The sequence below is a fragment of the Rhinopithecus bieti genome, unplaced genomic scaffold (genome assembly GCF_001698545.2).
Source record: "Rhinopithecus bieti isolate Rb0 unplaced genomic scaffold, ASM169854v2 scaffold_12478, whole genome shotgun sequence".
NCBI classification, from domain to species: Eukaryota; Metazoa; Chordata; class Mammalia; order Primates; family Cercopithecidae; genus Rhinopithecus; species Rhinopithecus bieti.
The window spans coordinates 272249-288106 of NW_016807367.1; the positions used below are offsets into that span (position 1 = coordinate 272249).

The following is a 15858-nucleotide window of genomic DNA, read 5'->3' on the forward strand; positions in this document are numbered from 1 at the left end:
TCCCAGCTATTCTGGAGGCTTAGGCAGGAGAATGGCATGAACCTGGGAGGCAGAGCTTGCAGTGAGCCGAGATTGCGCCACTGCACTCCAGCCTGGCGACAGAGGGAGACTCCATCTCAAAAAAAAAAAAAAAAGGTGCAGCAGTGGGCTTATGCTCATGGAATTCACTGACCTTACTATGTTCCCCATCATCCTGAAGCAGCTGAATTGATAGAACAGTGGAATGGCCTTTTGAAGTCACCAATACAATGCCAACTAGGTGACAATACTTTGCAGGGCTGGTCAAAGTTCTCCAGAAGGCCGACGCTCTGAATTAGTATCCAATATATGGTACTATTTCTCCCTTAGCCAGGATTCATGGGTCCAGGAATCAAGGGGTGGAAGTGGAAGTGGCACCAGTGACCATCAACCCTCATGATCCACTAGCAAAATTTTGCTTCCTTGTTCTGCTGTCCTAGAGGTCTTAGTTCCAGAGGGAGGAATGTTGCCACTAGAAGACACAACAATTCCACTAAACTGGAAGTTAAGATTTCTACCTGGACACTTTGGACTCCTCCTACCTTTAAGTCAACAGGCTAAGAAGGGAGTTACAGTGTTGGCTGGGGTGACTGACCCAGACTATCAAGATGAAATCAGTCTACTACTCCACAGTGGAGGTAAGGAAGAGTATGCATGGAATACAGGAGATCCATTAGGGCATCTCTTAGTAATACCATGCCCTGTGATTAAGGTCAATGGGAAATGACAACAGCCCAGTCCAGGCAGGACTACAAATGACTCAGACCCTTCAGGAATGAAGGTTTGGGTCACTCCACCAGGAAAAAAACTACGACCTGCTGAGGTACTTATTGAAGGCAAAGGGAATACAGAATGGGTAGCAGAAAAAGGTAGTCATCAATTCCAGCTATGACGACATGACCAGTTGCAGATACAGGGACTGTAATTTTCAAGAGTATTTCCTCCTGCTTTTGTTAAAAACATGTTTGTGCATGTATACACTTGCACTAAGAAAAATGTTTGTTTTATTTCCTTTTTCCTTTATCATGTGACATAAGATTTATTGACTTCATATCAGCATTTAAGTATTGTTAACTTTATGTAATAGCATTTGGGTTGGGGATTGGTGTGTTTCTAGTTGTACAAAAGATAGTTGTATTATGTTAGGCATAGTTATGACCTTATGATTGTCTTTATTTGAAGATTATGTATGATATCAGGAGATGTGTATGGGTTCAAATTGACAAGGGGTGGACTTATGATGAGTGTCAACTTGATTGGCTTGAAGAATGCAAAGTCTTGATCTTGGGTGTGTCTGTGAGGATACTGCCAAAGGAGATTAACATTTGAGTCAGTGGGCTGGGGAAGGCAGATCCGCCTTTAATCTGGGTGGGCACCATTTAATCAGCTGCAGGCACAGCCAGAGTATAAAGTAGGTGGAAAACATTAAAAGACTATACTGTCTTAGCCTTCCAGCCTACATCTTCCTCCCATGCTGGATGCTTCCTGCCCTCAAACATTGGACTTCAAGTTCTTCAGCTCTGGGACTTGGACTGGCTTCCTTGCTCCTCAGCATGCAGATGGCCTATTGTGGGACCTTGTGATCTTTTGAGTTTAATACTCCTTAATAAAGTCCCATATATATACATATACACACATATATATAATCCTATTAGTTCTGTCCCTCTAGAGAACCCTAACAGACTAACATTCACCCAAACCTGTGGATTTAGCTGTAGGTTGGTACAAAAGTAATTGCGGTTTTTGTCATTAAATGGCAAAAACTGCAATTACTTTTGCACCAACCTAATGCAATTTAGGAGTCATCCTTGATTACTCTTTTCCTCATTTACCTAAGTCCAATCCAGCAGCAAATGCTGTAACATGAATGCAAAATTTCTGCTTTTCTTTCTCTTCACTACCACTGCCTCTGTAGTGTAGATCAACAGAATCTTTCCCTTGAACTATCCGAAAAGCCTCCTGTTTTCTCTTCTCTAAAATTCCTCCTCCACACAGCATCCAGAGCAATCTTTTAAAAACGATGTACTTTCATTGCTTAGAATTTTCCCTACACCTTCTCATCACAATTAAATTTAAACTTTGTAGCTTGGTCTATAAAGGCATACATGATCTGGATGATCTGATCCCTGCCTCCCCCAACCTTCATCCCTCACTGAGGTCTTCTTTTTATTCCTTTAACATGCCTTTAATATGCTGTGATAGTCAGAATAATGACCCCCAAAGATCTCCATATTCTAATCCCCAGTGCCTATGAATATGCTACTTTGCATAGCAAAAGGGACTCTAGATTTGATTAAGTTATGGCTCTTGATTTAGGCAGGTTATCCTGGAGTAGCTGGATACAATTGGGGTATACCCAAGTGTATTCACTTCCTAGGGATGCTGTAAAAAAAACACCAAAAACTAGATGGCTTAAAACAACAGAAATTTGTTGTTTCATAGTTCTGGAAGTTAGAAGTGCAAAGTCAAGGTAATGGCAGGGCTGTGCTGTTTCTGATGGCTCTAAAGGGAAAATCCTTTCTTGCCTCTTCTAGCTTCTGATGTTTGTTGCCAATTAGTGGCTCTCCTTGCCTTGTAGATGCATCACTCCAGTCACATGGCCATTTTCCCCCCACGTATTTTCATTGTCTTGCTACTTATTATGTGTGTTCCTGTGTCCAAGTTTCCTCCTTTTTAAGGATACCAGTCAGATTAGGACTTACTCTAATGACCTCATTTTAATTTGATAACCTGTCAAGAACTTATTTCCAAATAAAGGTCACATTTTGGGGTACTAGGGGCTAAGACTTCAACATACCTTTTTTGAGGAACACAATTCAGCCCACAACACCAATGTTATTAGAAGGGTCTTTATAAGTAAAAGAGAGAGGCAGGAGAGTCGCTGTCAGAGTGATTCTTCCCAAGAAAGACTTGATGGGCCACTACTATGAGGATGGAAGAGCAGGGAGCCAAGGAATGCAGGCAGCCTTAGAAAATGGAAAACGAAAGGCAGTCCTCCCCTAGAACCTCCAAAAAGGCTTGCAGCCTTGCCAACTTGTTGATGTTAGTCCAGTGACATTCATTTAGCACTTGTGAGTTCCTGAATTGTAAGATAATACAGTTGTGTTGTTTTAAGCCACTAAGTTTGTAGTAATTTGTTACAGTAGCAATAGGAAACTAATACAGATGCCAAGACAGTTCCCACCTTAGGGCATTTATGTGGATTGTTTATGAGCAGTTTATTCTGTCTAAAGTGCTCATCTCCCAGATAGAAGCATGGTGGGCTTTTCCACATGATTCGAGTCTCTGCTTAAATCACATCCCTTCAGAGAAGTTTTCTTTAAAGATTATTTGTGCCCCTTTCCCCCAAATTCACATCTTGAAATCCTAATCATGAATGTAATAGTATTTGGAGGCAGGGCTCTTAAGAGATGATTAGGTCATGAGGGTAGAAACCTTATGATGGGATTAGCTACCTTCTAAGAAGATACAATGAGCTTGCTGTCTGTCTCTGCTATGTGAGCACACAGCAAGACAGCCATGTGCAAACCAGGAAGTGGACCCTCACCTGACAGGGATCTGTCTACACCTTGATCTTGGACTTCTTAACCTCCATAACTACAAGAAATGTTTTTTAAACTACTCAGTCTTGGGTAACTTGTGATAGTAGCCCAAACTAAGACACCTTCTCTGACTTCAATTAAAGTAGCCCCCTTGTTACTCTATCACATGACCTTGCTTTATTTTCATCATGGCACTTGTCACTTCTTGCCACCTTTTTCTTTATGTTATTATTATTAGAACACACAAGGAAAGCTGAAACTTTGTCTCTTCTATTTCCTTATAACCCCACTACTTAGATTAGTGCCTACTACACAGCAGGAGCTCAATATTTGCTGAATAAGTGAATGAGTAAACATTTATTCCATGCAAGATAATGGATATATACTATTCCATTTAATCTTTTCATCAGCCCAATGAGATAGAATTCCTATCACCATTTTATGAAACATAAACTCTGTGAGAGCAGGCATAGGTGTACCTGTACCTTTTTGGTAAAATTAATCATTCACACATATTATGAATAAGTAAATGAACCACATTCCAAGAAATCAAGTAGTTTGTGTAAGTAACAAAGTTTAGAAAATAGATATTTACTGCATTAATGCCTATGGCTTCCATAATCTGTTGTTGAAGAATCCCAGAGCTACAGTTTGAGCCAACTCCACTCTCAAGAGATGGAACTCTTATTTTGCCTGCCTTCCGGACAGCTTTATTGACACACTCCAGTCAACCCTGAATTCCAGATATATAAAACTGAATTTTAGATCGATTCCCCAAATCTACTTTGTAGATTTGTCAGCTAAAACAAGGGCACCAGCATCTATCTGCCAAACACATTCCTGGGAGTCATTTTCAACTTCCTTTCTATTCCCCTACAGGTGACCGGTAGTTTATTTTTCCTGTTTAATAGTTTTTATACTAATTGCCTTTTCCAGCTCCATTGACTTAGTCACTTCCCAAACTATTTGTCCAGAGACTGCTTCTAAGATAATCCCTTCAGCAAGACCGAGCATGACACTTGGTAGCTTAAAATCCTTCTGTGACTTTCTAGTTTTTAATAAATCCCTCACTGCAACATGAGAGGTCTCATATGGTCTGCACTCTACCCAGGTTTCCATCTTTCTCCTATCACTCTCCCCTCACTAACTGGTCTAGTTACACTGGTCTTTAAATTCCATGAAGTGTCAAGTTCTTCCTTGTCCGAGCAACTCACGTTTCTTCACTCTTCAGACATCAGGGATGCCTGCTTTCTCCAGTCTACACTATTCTCAACACCCTGCGATTTTCCTTCCACAAACCACAAGTTGTTTGCATCTGTTTCCTGCACTAGATCATAAGCTCTATGAAGGAAAGTTTTGTGTCTTTTTTTTTTTTGGCTCACCATTGAATGCTCAGCATCTGACACATGCCTGGCATACAGTGAAGGGCACATTAAATATGTGTTCAATAAACAAATTTAGTATTTATTGAGTAAGCAAAGTTTATTGTGTGTCTTTTAAAGAATTTTGCTTTTATGTGTCCATTTTGGTTGGGATGGTGACTGGTGAAATGGCAGAGGTAACGAAAAAAAACTAAGGTGAGAAGCAGTGGAAAGAAAAAAATGACAGAAAAAAATGAGGAGATAGAAGAGTGAATGAAGAGAGTATTGGAAGAGAGAAGGCAGAGATGGGCCTTATAGTGGGGTGAATGGCGGCCACATCAAAGGCAAATTCACATCAAAATCCTGGAAGCTGTGAATGCTGTTGTATTCATTTCTCCGGGCTACTATAACAAAATTCTGCAAACTGAATGGCTTAGGATAACCAACATTTATTTTCTCATAGTTCAGAAGGCCGGAAGTCTAAAATTGAGGTGTCAGCAGGGTTTGTTGCTCTACAAGCACTGAGAAAAAAAAGCTACTCCATGCCTCTCTCCTAGTTTCTCGTGGTTGCTGGAAATCCTTGGCGTTCCTTGGCTTGCTGACATATCACTCTAATCTCTGCTTCCATCTTCACATGGGCTGTCCTCTTTGTGTCTCTCCTGTGTCCCCACATGACATTTCTATAAGGATACCAGTCACTGGATTTAGGATCCACCTTAATCCAGCATAACCTCATCTTATTTATATCTGCAAAGACCTGATTGCTAACTAAGGTCCAATTCTGACGTTCTAGGAAAACATGAGTCTTTGGGAGCCACTATTCCACAGAGTACAGTTACCTAATTTGGAAAAGCATATATACATATGTACAGTCCCCTCTTATCTTCAGTTTCACTTTCCATGATTCAGTTACCTGCATCAACCACAATCCAAAATTGTTAAGTGGAAAATTCCAGAAATAAACAATTTATGAGTTTTAGGCTGTAAGCTGTTCTGAGTAGTGTGATAAAATCTTGCACTGTCCCGGACATAAATCCATCCTTTGTCCAGCATATCCATGCTGTAGACACTACCTGCCCTTAGTCACTTAGTAGCCATCTTGGTTACCAGATACTGCTGTGGTATCACACTGCTTGTGTTCAAGTAATCTCCCTATTTTTTAAAACTTAATTGTTCTATTTTATTAGCCATGTGCTATATACAATGTTCTGGTCAAGACAGTGTTCCCATAAGACTATAATGAAGCTGCTGGGTGTGGTGGTGTGTGCCTGTGGTCCCAGCTACTCGGGAAGCTGACGCGGGATCGCTTGAGCCCAGGAGCTCAAGGCTGCAGTGAGCTATGATCGCACCACTGCACTCAGGCTTGTGCAACAGAGTGAGACCCGTTTTCTTAAAAAAAAAAAAACAAAAAACAAAACTATAATGAAGCTGAAAAATTCCTATTATCTAGTGAAAATGTCGTCATTGTAATGTCATAATGCAACACATTATTTATGCAAATCCATGATGAAAACAAGAAATCAAGCAAAACACCATAGACATATTTCTGAAAAGAGCAGTATCTCCCAAAGAGACTGAGGCAGGTCCTTCAGGAGGTATTCTGGAAGAAGGCATTGTTATCATATAAGATGACAGCTCTATAGAGGTTATTGCTCCTAAAGACCTTCTACAGGGACAAGATGTGGAGGTAGAAGACAGTGACACTGATGATCCTGACCATGTGCAGGCCTAGGCCAAAACGTGTGTCTTAGTTTTTCTAAAAAAGTTTAGAAAAGTAAAACAAAATGTAAACAGAAAAGCTTATAGAATAAGAATATAAAGAAAATATTTTGGACAGCTATACAATGTGTTTTAAGCTAAGTGCTGTAACAAAAGTCAAAAGTTAAAATTAAAAGTTTATAAAGTTAAAAGTTATAGTAAGTTAAGATTTATTACTGAATTTAAAAACTAATGTTAAATTAAATGTAGCCCAAGTATAGTATTTATAAAGTCTACAATAGTGTAACGTCCTAGGCCTTAACATTCATTCACCACTCACTCACTGATCCACCCAGAGCAACTTCCAGTCCTACAGGCTCCATTCATAGTAAGTGCTCTATACAGGTATACCATGTTTTTTCTAAAGAAATGGAATCTTGTTTTGTTACTCAGACTGGCCTCAAACTCCTGGATTCAAGTGAGTCTCCCGTCTCACCCTCTCGAAGTAGCTGGGACTAGAGGCACACACCACCACGTCTGACTCTATTAAAAAAAAACCTCTTATACTGTAATTTTAATATACTTTTTCTGTGTTTAGATACGTTTAGATACACAAATACCACTGTGTTGCAACTGCCTACAGTATTCAGTATAGTAACATGCTGTATAGGTTTGCAGCCTAGGAGCAACAGGCTATACCATATAGTCTAGGTGTGTTGTACACTATATTATGTAGGTTTGTGTAAGTACGCTCTATGATGTTTCTATAATGACGAAATTGTCTAACCATGCATTTCTCAGAATGTAACCCGGTGGTTAAGCGATGCCTGACTGTATTAATTATTTGTTCATCTCCTACTGTGCCTAATCTATAAACCAAAAATTATCATAGGGATGTACATATAGGAAAAAATACCATAGCATATATAGATAGGGTTCAGCACAACCAGCAGTTTCAGGCATCTACCTAAGGTTCTTGGAACGTATCCTTCCAGAATAAGGGGGGACTACTGTGATTGAGTTAAGGATCTTGAGAGATCATTTTGGATTATCTGGGTAGGCTCTAAATCCAATGACAAGTGCCTTTATAAAAGACACACAGAAGAGGAGGTGCAATGTGAAGATAGATGCAGAGACTAGAATAACGTGGCCACTAGAAAAAAAAAATACAGAGGAGAATGTGATGTGAAAGCAGTGGCAGAGATTGGAGCACTGTAGCTACCAGCCAAGGAAGGCACCACCAGAAACTAGAAAAGGCAAGGAAGGACTCTCCCCTAGAGCCTTCAGAGGGAGTGTGGCTCTGCCAAAATCTTGATTTTGGACTTCTGTCCTCCAGAACTGTGAGATAATAAATTTCTGTTGTTTGAAGGCATCCAAGTTCGAGTATTTGTTTCAGCATCCACAGCAAACACACACCGCCCTTAAGAGAATATAATTCACAGTACCTTATATTCTTTTCCTTTAAGTACCATTAAAAACAAAACAAAAAAATCTGAGTTAGATTCTGCTCTAAACAGATCAAAGAGGTCTTAGTAAATAATTTGTGAACAGCTGTAAAGTTAAAACAGCTCAATTTCTGTAAACTTAATGTTTAATGATGTTTTAATATGAAACTATGCCTTCAATGACTGAGACGTATGACTCTTTAACCTACTAAGAAATTACTATAAGAAAATAATTATGTTGTAAACTATCTTTCATTTATCTTCACTTATCTTCTGCCTGCCTGACAATTAACATCAAATTTTATCATATTTCATGTACCTGTCTCTTTTCAGAGTAAACTGTTTAATGTCATCTATGTCTCCCTGTTAAGTTCTTTTTATCTTGAAATTATTTTTTTTTTCATGTTGCCTGATGTATAATTAGATGACACTTGGTACTGTGTAACCTACAACTGGGAGCACAACTCTTAAAGTGGCTTAGTTTCTGGAAGTCATGCCATCAAGACAAAGCTAAATTAAATAGAGGAAATGACACAACGAGTGTCTTTCCAGCTTTGAATAAATTCAGAATTAAAGTCTGGCATCACGAAACAATCTCTTCCAAACCTTAAGTTCTATTTTTAACCATTAAAGTGGCAGGTGCCAGGTTATTTGAAAACGTCACATACTTTTTTCTTTCTTTCTTCATCTGGATGAATGATACAGAGGAGTTCATGCTCTTGCAGGGTCTACCGGTAGGAAGTCCATTCATGAAACCATCGATGTCACTGGTTGCTACAAGACATTTCAAGGAAGAAACTGGAAGACAGAACTAGCACTCGTGGCAAGGGAAGGTAGGACTCCCCAACCTCTCAGACTCAATCCCCCACCACCTCCGCTTTGGAATCCCCGACCCTCTTCCCTGAGTCTTCCTGTGGCTTGGGTAGGTCAGCCCTGGGATCGAGCCAGAGCAGGCATCCGCACGCCCAGGGGCTTGCCAGCGCAGACCCCACTCCGCCCGCGAGTAGCTTGGTTGGCGGGAAGGCTTGAGCTCTCACTCTCGCCCGCAAAGGCAAAGCTGCCCCGATCCCTGCAGTGCTCCCCAGTCCCGGAGACAGGTGTGGGCCGCGGAGGGAAGGGGATCCGGGCCAAATGCCCACCCGCAGGCAAGCGACCTGGCGAGGTCCGGCCCACCTTCCTTGGGTTGCAGCCAACGCCGGTAAGCCGGGGTTCAGCAAACGTGGGCGTCTGCCCGGCGCCGGATTTTCAACCCACCGCCAGGACTAAGGCTCCCCGCCCACCAGCGAGCCACTTTCCCGCGCGGACACCTCTAACTCCTGTAGCTCAGGCTGGGAACTCGCAGATCCAGTGGCCTCCCCTCCCGCCCGCGCACACGTCAGCGCTGGCGTCGTGGAAGAGCCGTAATGTCCCGAAGAAGCGCGTCTCCAGACTTGCATCCCGCTGTCGCAGCTTCAACGGAGAAATCCCTTGCCCCAAGCACACGTCAGCCCTGCCCGCGGAGTCATGGCACAGCAAAAGAGAGGCTCTCCATGGAGACATGCTCCACCTAAACAAACCTTTAGGTGGCTGTGCCTAAAGGTTTGTTAGAGAAGGACAATCAGTGAAGCTTGCTGGCTGTGGTGCCTTACGACGCTCTCCCCGACCCCTTGTCATTTAGAAAGTTCCGCAGGTCTCGGCAGCGGTGGGTTTGTCAGCCCCATCCGGCCGCCAGTCCCGCTTGCCCTATTGCCCACGTTTGTCGGCCTGGTCCAAGTTCTTCCTTTCAAAGCATCTGCACCTGCGAGCCCGCGGCCGGAGGCGCTGGGGGCGTTTGTGCGCGTGTATTCGGAGGCGCGTGGTAGTGATGGCGGCGCTCAGTGAGACTTTCCTGTCACTGGATACTACTACTCCCAACCTTCCTCAAAGCCGCCGGAGCAACCCCCAGGTCTTTAGTTTACAACTGGCAATTTGACTTGCTCTGCTGCATGTCTGGAGGGACCAAGGAAAGTGTGGAGACGCTCCAGGGATTAGGTGATCGGAGCTTGAAAAGAAAAAAAGCCAAACAAATAAACAAAACCCACCCACCCTAACAAGTATGAGGCTGCTGGAGAGAATGAGGAAAGACTGGTTCATGGTCGGAATAGTGCTGGCGATCGCCGGAGCTAAACTGGAGCCGTCCATAGGGGTGAATGGGGGTAAGTGCTGACTCTGCCGGCTCCACCGTGGCTCCCACTTCAGAACTAATTTGTTAGTCTTGGAAAGGTGGGGCAACCCTCATTGCAAGCGCTTGCCAGTTTCAGGGGTACTGACCAGCCTTTGGCCCTTTTGCTGATTTTCTAATTTACCAATCCCAGAGGGAACTTGTAATTAGGAACGGGGCAAAGGAATTTCAGCGCAGGTAGCCTTTACCGTAGACAAACAATGACTATCCTCAGTGTCAAGAAGTGAGGTTACAGAGAATGAAACTTACTCCTCTTGCCTTCAAAGTAGCATCCTATCCCAAGAGAATCTAGGTTGCTAAGAGTTCAGTATCTATCTTGGAGTGGACCTTATTATCGAATCTACTTTCGAGTCCTCCCCGCCCCACATTAAAAAAAAAGTGGAGGAAAACAAGAAAAGGGACACCACCGCCCCCAACTCAGATTTTATGGCCCACATGTTGAAGAGTGATGATTTGCTGTAGTTGCTGGCACTCCAGAAACTCCCAAGCCGACTGACACGTTGCACTCTTTCATTACAGGGCACTACTTCCGTGTGCTGCCGGGATTCAGTTGCTATACTAGCAGTCTAACAGATACAGACTGTTAGACTATGTGTAGTGTAGTGTGTGCTTTGGCAAGGAAATGTAGATGGACTGAAAGCATACTTAGATCTCTGAATAGTGGGAGTTTTGTACTGGAGGTGATGGGCACTGGTGGGAACATTAGAAATATTAGGTTTTTTATGCCCCACCCCCCAATACCTTTAGACAGTCTTGTCCTACTTTTCATAAACATTAATTGAATTTATTCAATTCGCTTATCTTTTTGACCTTGTTTGTCAGTTTCCAAGCTTATTGACAGGTTTAATACCTAACTCATGCAACCGGAGCAAATAAGGACAGAGGTGAACAGGCACAATCTTTCATAGTAGGAAGCGCTCAGGACGATATTTAAAGTTATTTGTATCTTTTTGTTAAAACATGATGGAAGTGAATGAAATGATCTCTCAGGAGAACAGTAGTGGTCCCTTCTCCCCTTAACCTCCACCCCATTACTCTGTTTAGAAGTAGCTTCCGGGAACATTTTAAAAGCAATTATTTCAACCAAAATTGTGGAGATGAAGGCTTTTTTGTTTGTTTTAAAATTTTGTTCTTCTGTATTCAACTAAGAACAAAATGTATAGAATATGTAACTATGAGAATAAAGCAGTTATTCCTGGTGGTTTCTCCCTCTGATTGATGGTAATAGTTTCTTCTTTAACACTGCTGCTCTGTGAACTTTTGGGAAACTCTTGTGAAGATCAGGTCTGTCAAATGAAGACCCCCCTATCCCCGGAGCTAAATGAATAGTAAGACTTAGAGTACCTTTGCATGATCTGCAATACACACTTCACTAGGTATCGCTTCTGGTGTTAGATCTCTTATTTGCTCAGTTTTGAGATGAAATTACAGAGGATGCATGATCTTTAACTTTAAATCTGCAGGGGCTAAATTTGGCAAAATATCTTTTACCTTCCATTCCCAAATATTCTGTGGGAAGAAAGGTGTTGAATGCTGAATCATTTCCGTGGGGCTTTTCTGCAGTGGCATGTATGAGATAGATTCTACAAACTTATGTGTTCCATAGACTCTGCTTATTAACATTTTGGTACATTATTCTATCATAGAAATGCCATTTCCCATTTTCACTAGTCCTTATGTCTTTAATGTAGGATAATTCATTCCTTTGTTTAATTACAATAGAATGTTAAGAGTGAGAGGGTAACATTTAAAGTGTTTTAAGCCAACATGCTTCTTTTACAGTTGAAGATATTGAGGCTTGATGCCAGGTGACTCTCTCTAGGTTAAGGTAGCTAGCTTAGGGAAGAGGAACTATCGGAAACCAGGGTATTTAACATTCCTGGGAAACTTCTACTTCCCAAGCAAGCCAGATTCCTTGACTTTAAAATCTGCTCCTGAATCACCCTGCTTAGCTGCTGAAGAAATATTGCTTGTGTGAGCTGCTGAGACAGATTCACTCATAAGTGTAAAGATAATGTACCTCTTTATAAAAGTTTTGGAACAAGCCTTCACTGCCCCCAAATGTAATGCCTTTTGCACTTGCCTTCTCCCTTTCCCTCCCTTTTCTCAGATCTCAGCAAAATGATTTGTGTAAATGCCAGGCATATTACATAATTTATTACAGCGTTTGAGGAAATCTTTGTTTCTTTTATTCATTGTTGTACTACAAATGCCTAAGACATAGTAGATCCTCTCTGTCTCTCTCTCTATATATAAAATATTATATATTATGTTAAATAACATATATCATAATATATAATATATTATCATATTATATATTATGTTATATATTATGTATAATATATATTCTCTCTCAGAGGAGCCTTGAAATATTATGTATATTATATATTATGTATATAACATTATATAACATATATAACATAATATATAAAATATGTTATATACATAATATATTATATATTATGTTATATATATGAAGACTTTATTATATATTATGTTATATAATATTTATATTATATTATATATATGTGTTGTTTTTTCTGAGCTTGGTCTTCTGTCCGTATATCGAGCAAGTAGAGAGTTTCAGGCTTTGGAGGATCCATGATTGTTGTCCTGTTGTTTTGCCTAAGTGAGTGTATTAGTTTCTTAGGGCTGCCACAACTAATTACCATGAACCAGGTGGCTCAATACAACATAAATTTATTCTCTTACAGTTCTAGAGGCCAGAAGTCTTGAGGTCAAGATGTTCTCCAAAGGACATCTGGGAAAGAATCCTTTGCACCTTCTAGCTTGTGATGGTTGCCAGCCATTCCTTGGATTGTGGCAATATAACTCCACTCTCCACCTCTGTCATCGCATGGCTGTCTTCCCTGTGCATGTGTCTGTGTCCAAATTTCCATCTTTTAAGAATACCGGTTATTGGATTAATGATCCTCCTAATCCAATAAGACCTCATCTTTACTTGATTACATCTGCAAAGACCCTATTTCCAAAAATATCACATTCACAGATTCTGGGTGGGCATGAATTTTGGGAGTGGGGGACACTATTCAATCTAGTACAAGAGGACTGAATAGAATGCCATATAGGAGATGATCTTAGATTTTTTTAAATGTTGCCATATACTAAGATTTCTCAGCTTTGGCACATTGACATTTTGAACATGACAATTTTTGTTGTTGGAGGGGCTGTTCTATGCCTTCCAAGATGTTTAATAGAATTCTTGATCTCTACCCACTAGACATTAGTAGCACATCCTATCCCCCAAGTTATGACAACCAAAAAACATTTCTGAACATTGCCAAATGTCCATGGAAGGCAAGATTGCCACTGCTGGAGAACCATTGATATACAGGTATAAAATGTCATTTTCTCAGGACTGCATTTTTTGAAAGAATGTTGTTCTTTGTTAGCACATTAGGTCTTCAAGTCAATTGTGTACATGTCACAAATGATACTTATATCAACTCACAAATGATACTTTTAACTATTGTTCTCACAGTGTTAACACATTTGAATGCTGCTATCCTAACTCCAGAGAGGATTTCCTGGAAGGCAGGGATCAAGCCTGACTGGGTCATCACGTATCTCTAGGACCTAACATAATTTAATAATAATTACAGTCATAGCGATATATTATTGAGTACTTTATATGCATTATCTCATTCACATGGCAAGTTCTTAATAAGTATTTGTAGAATGAATACTCTTGGGCAGAACTGAATGCGTGTGTGATTACAAGCTTTTGTTTCTGGTATCCTAGAAGAAATGAAGTAATATTTGCTAAAGAGAAGGGAACCTCTTCCATTGATACTCTTCTTCGGGTTCGGGGGTATTTTGATTGTTATATAAGCGCTGATACCATGATAGATATAATTAGGACCTGTATTGAGGGATGTTGCTTACGTGCTCTTCTGTGTGCGTCTTTATTCTTCTGGTCTGAGGATACTGTGCTGAGCAAGACAGCCATGGTCCTTGCCCTCTGGAAAATGCTCTCTGGAGTTAGGCTGTATCACACAAATGCTTACCTCTGTTGGGACAGTAGGACGCTAGGGGTGACACTGGTATCTAAAGTACCATTTGTTGTCCTTCAGTAGATGATGATGATGATGATGATGATGATGATGATGATGATTATTTTGAGACAGAGTCTTGCTTTGTTGCCCAGGCTGTGGTGCAATGGTGTGATCTCGTCTCACTGCAACCTCTGCCTCCTGGGCTCAGGTAATCCTCCCACTCAGCCTCCCAAGGAGCTGGGATTATAGGCATGCATCACCATGTCAGGCTAATTTTTGTATTTTTAGCAGAGACTGGGTTTTGCCATGTTGGCCAGGCTGGTCTTGAACTCCTGGCCTCAAGTGATCTACTTGCCTCGGCCTCCTAAAGTGCTGGGATTACAGGCGTGAACAAATAGATTCTTCTTTTGTGCTAAGTTATCTGTTGAAATTCTTTTCTAACAATAATTCATTTTTCTCTTTTTAGGACCACTGAAGCCAGAAATAACTGTATCCTACATTGCTGTTGCAACTATATTCTTTAACAGTGGACTGTCATTGAAAACAGAGGTACTGTCATCTATGGGACACATGAAAAGCAGGGAGAAAAATTTAATTTGTACTTACCTTAAATTTCAGAGTCCTCTGGTAAAGCTGTTTATAGCTATAATCTGAAGGATTCACTGTAGCAGAAGATAACTTGGTCGGCAAAGGACTTGTGTTTCATTCCTGCATACATGCATTATAAAAGCTGTACAGTTGAGCAGCATGGGCCCTGAGGATGTGGTTATAATGAGTGTGTTTTTAATATGACAGCTGAACTGAAGCATCTACTTTAGTTCTACCTCAGCTTATGGTGGTAACTACAGTGGTACCTACTATGCCTGGGCACATTTGAGCTGTTGATGTTCAGTTTGGTTTCCATAACTTTTGTGGATCATCTTTGGTTTCCAGGACTCATGCTATTCAAATAATGATTAATTTGTCATAATTTAACTAATTTTTATTTAGAAAAGCTTACTGTTCCTTAGCATATCTATTAAATATTAATAGATGTCTTAAGAGAAATATTGGTGTTTTTCATTTGACACATATGTGTGTGTGTGTATATATATACACACAGAGAGATCCACACACACACAGCATACCCATATATATGTAATGTCATTTGCTGATTCAGGTTTCACCGAACATGAGATTCTCTTGGAAGTAAAGAAATTCAGACATTTTTACATTTACTTGTGAGAGAGGAAGAGTAGAATTTATGATTCTCTTTTGACTTACAATGGAAGAAAATGAGAGAGGAGAAAATACCCATTTGCTCTTGAAGAAATTACATAAAACTATCATTCTAACATCCTGTTCTTATGTAGATGGGAATATCTCACTATAAGAAGGTTTTTTTTGTTTTGGAAATGGCTTTAAAAATTAAAATTCTGGTCCAGCATCATGTCTTACCTTTATTTAAGTGTGATTTGAATGAAGACTAAATTTAGTTATTTCCTTCTTAGACCACCCTAGTAGCAACATGGAAAAAATATGACTTTACTAAATTTATGTATTCTGTAGCCATCAGGTTGGTATAAATCTTTTCACTGG

The 15858-nt window shown here is 40.5% G+C and overlaps 1 protein-coding gene and 1 long non-coding RNA gene across 8 annotated transcripts in view; one reads left to right on the forward strand and one right to left on the reverse strand.

The window, feature by feature from the left end:
• LOC108535473 (uncharacterized) overlaps window positions 1-9414 on the reverse strand; it is a 35152-nt gene extending 25738 nt beyond the window's left edge. The window contains exons 1-3 of one of the 2 annotated variants that reach the window (XR_001887240.1): window positions 9238-9414; window positions 8733-8838; window positions 5467-5601 (exon numbers count right to left, since the gene is read on the reverse strand). This is a non-coding gene — a long non-coding RNA (uncharacterized LOC108535473). Of the gene's footprint in view, window positions 1-5466; window positions 5602-8732; window positions 8839-9237 lie in introns of those variants that run through there. The other variant, XR_001887239.1, reaches the window with a different exon arrangement.
• Window positions 9415-9884: 470 nt separating this feature from the next.
• SLC10A7 (solute carrier family 10 member 7) overlaps window positions 9885-15858 on the forward strand; it is a 272783-nt gene continuing 266809 nt past the window's right edge. For all 6 annotated transcript variants that reach the window (XR_001887243.1, XM_017881490.1, XM_017881491.1 and 3 more), the window contains exons 1-2: window positions 9885-10238; window positions 14747-14829. Coding sequence is in view for 5 of the 6 variants with exons in the window: in XM_017881490.1 (XP_017736979.1) it covers window positions 10139-10238; window positions 14747-14829 (183 nt within the window). In the remaining variant the exon portion in view is untranslated. The remainder of the gene's footprint in view (window positions 10239-14746; window positions 14830-15858) is intronic.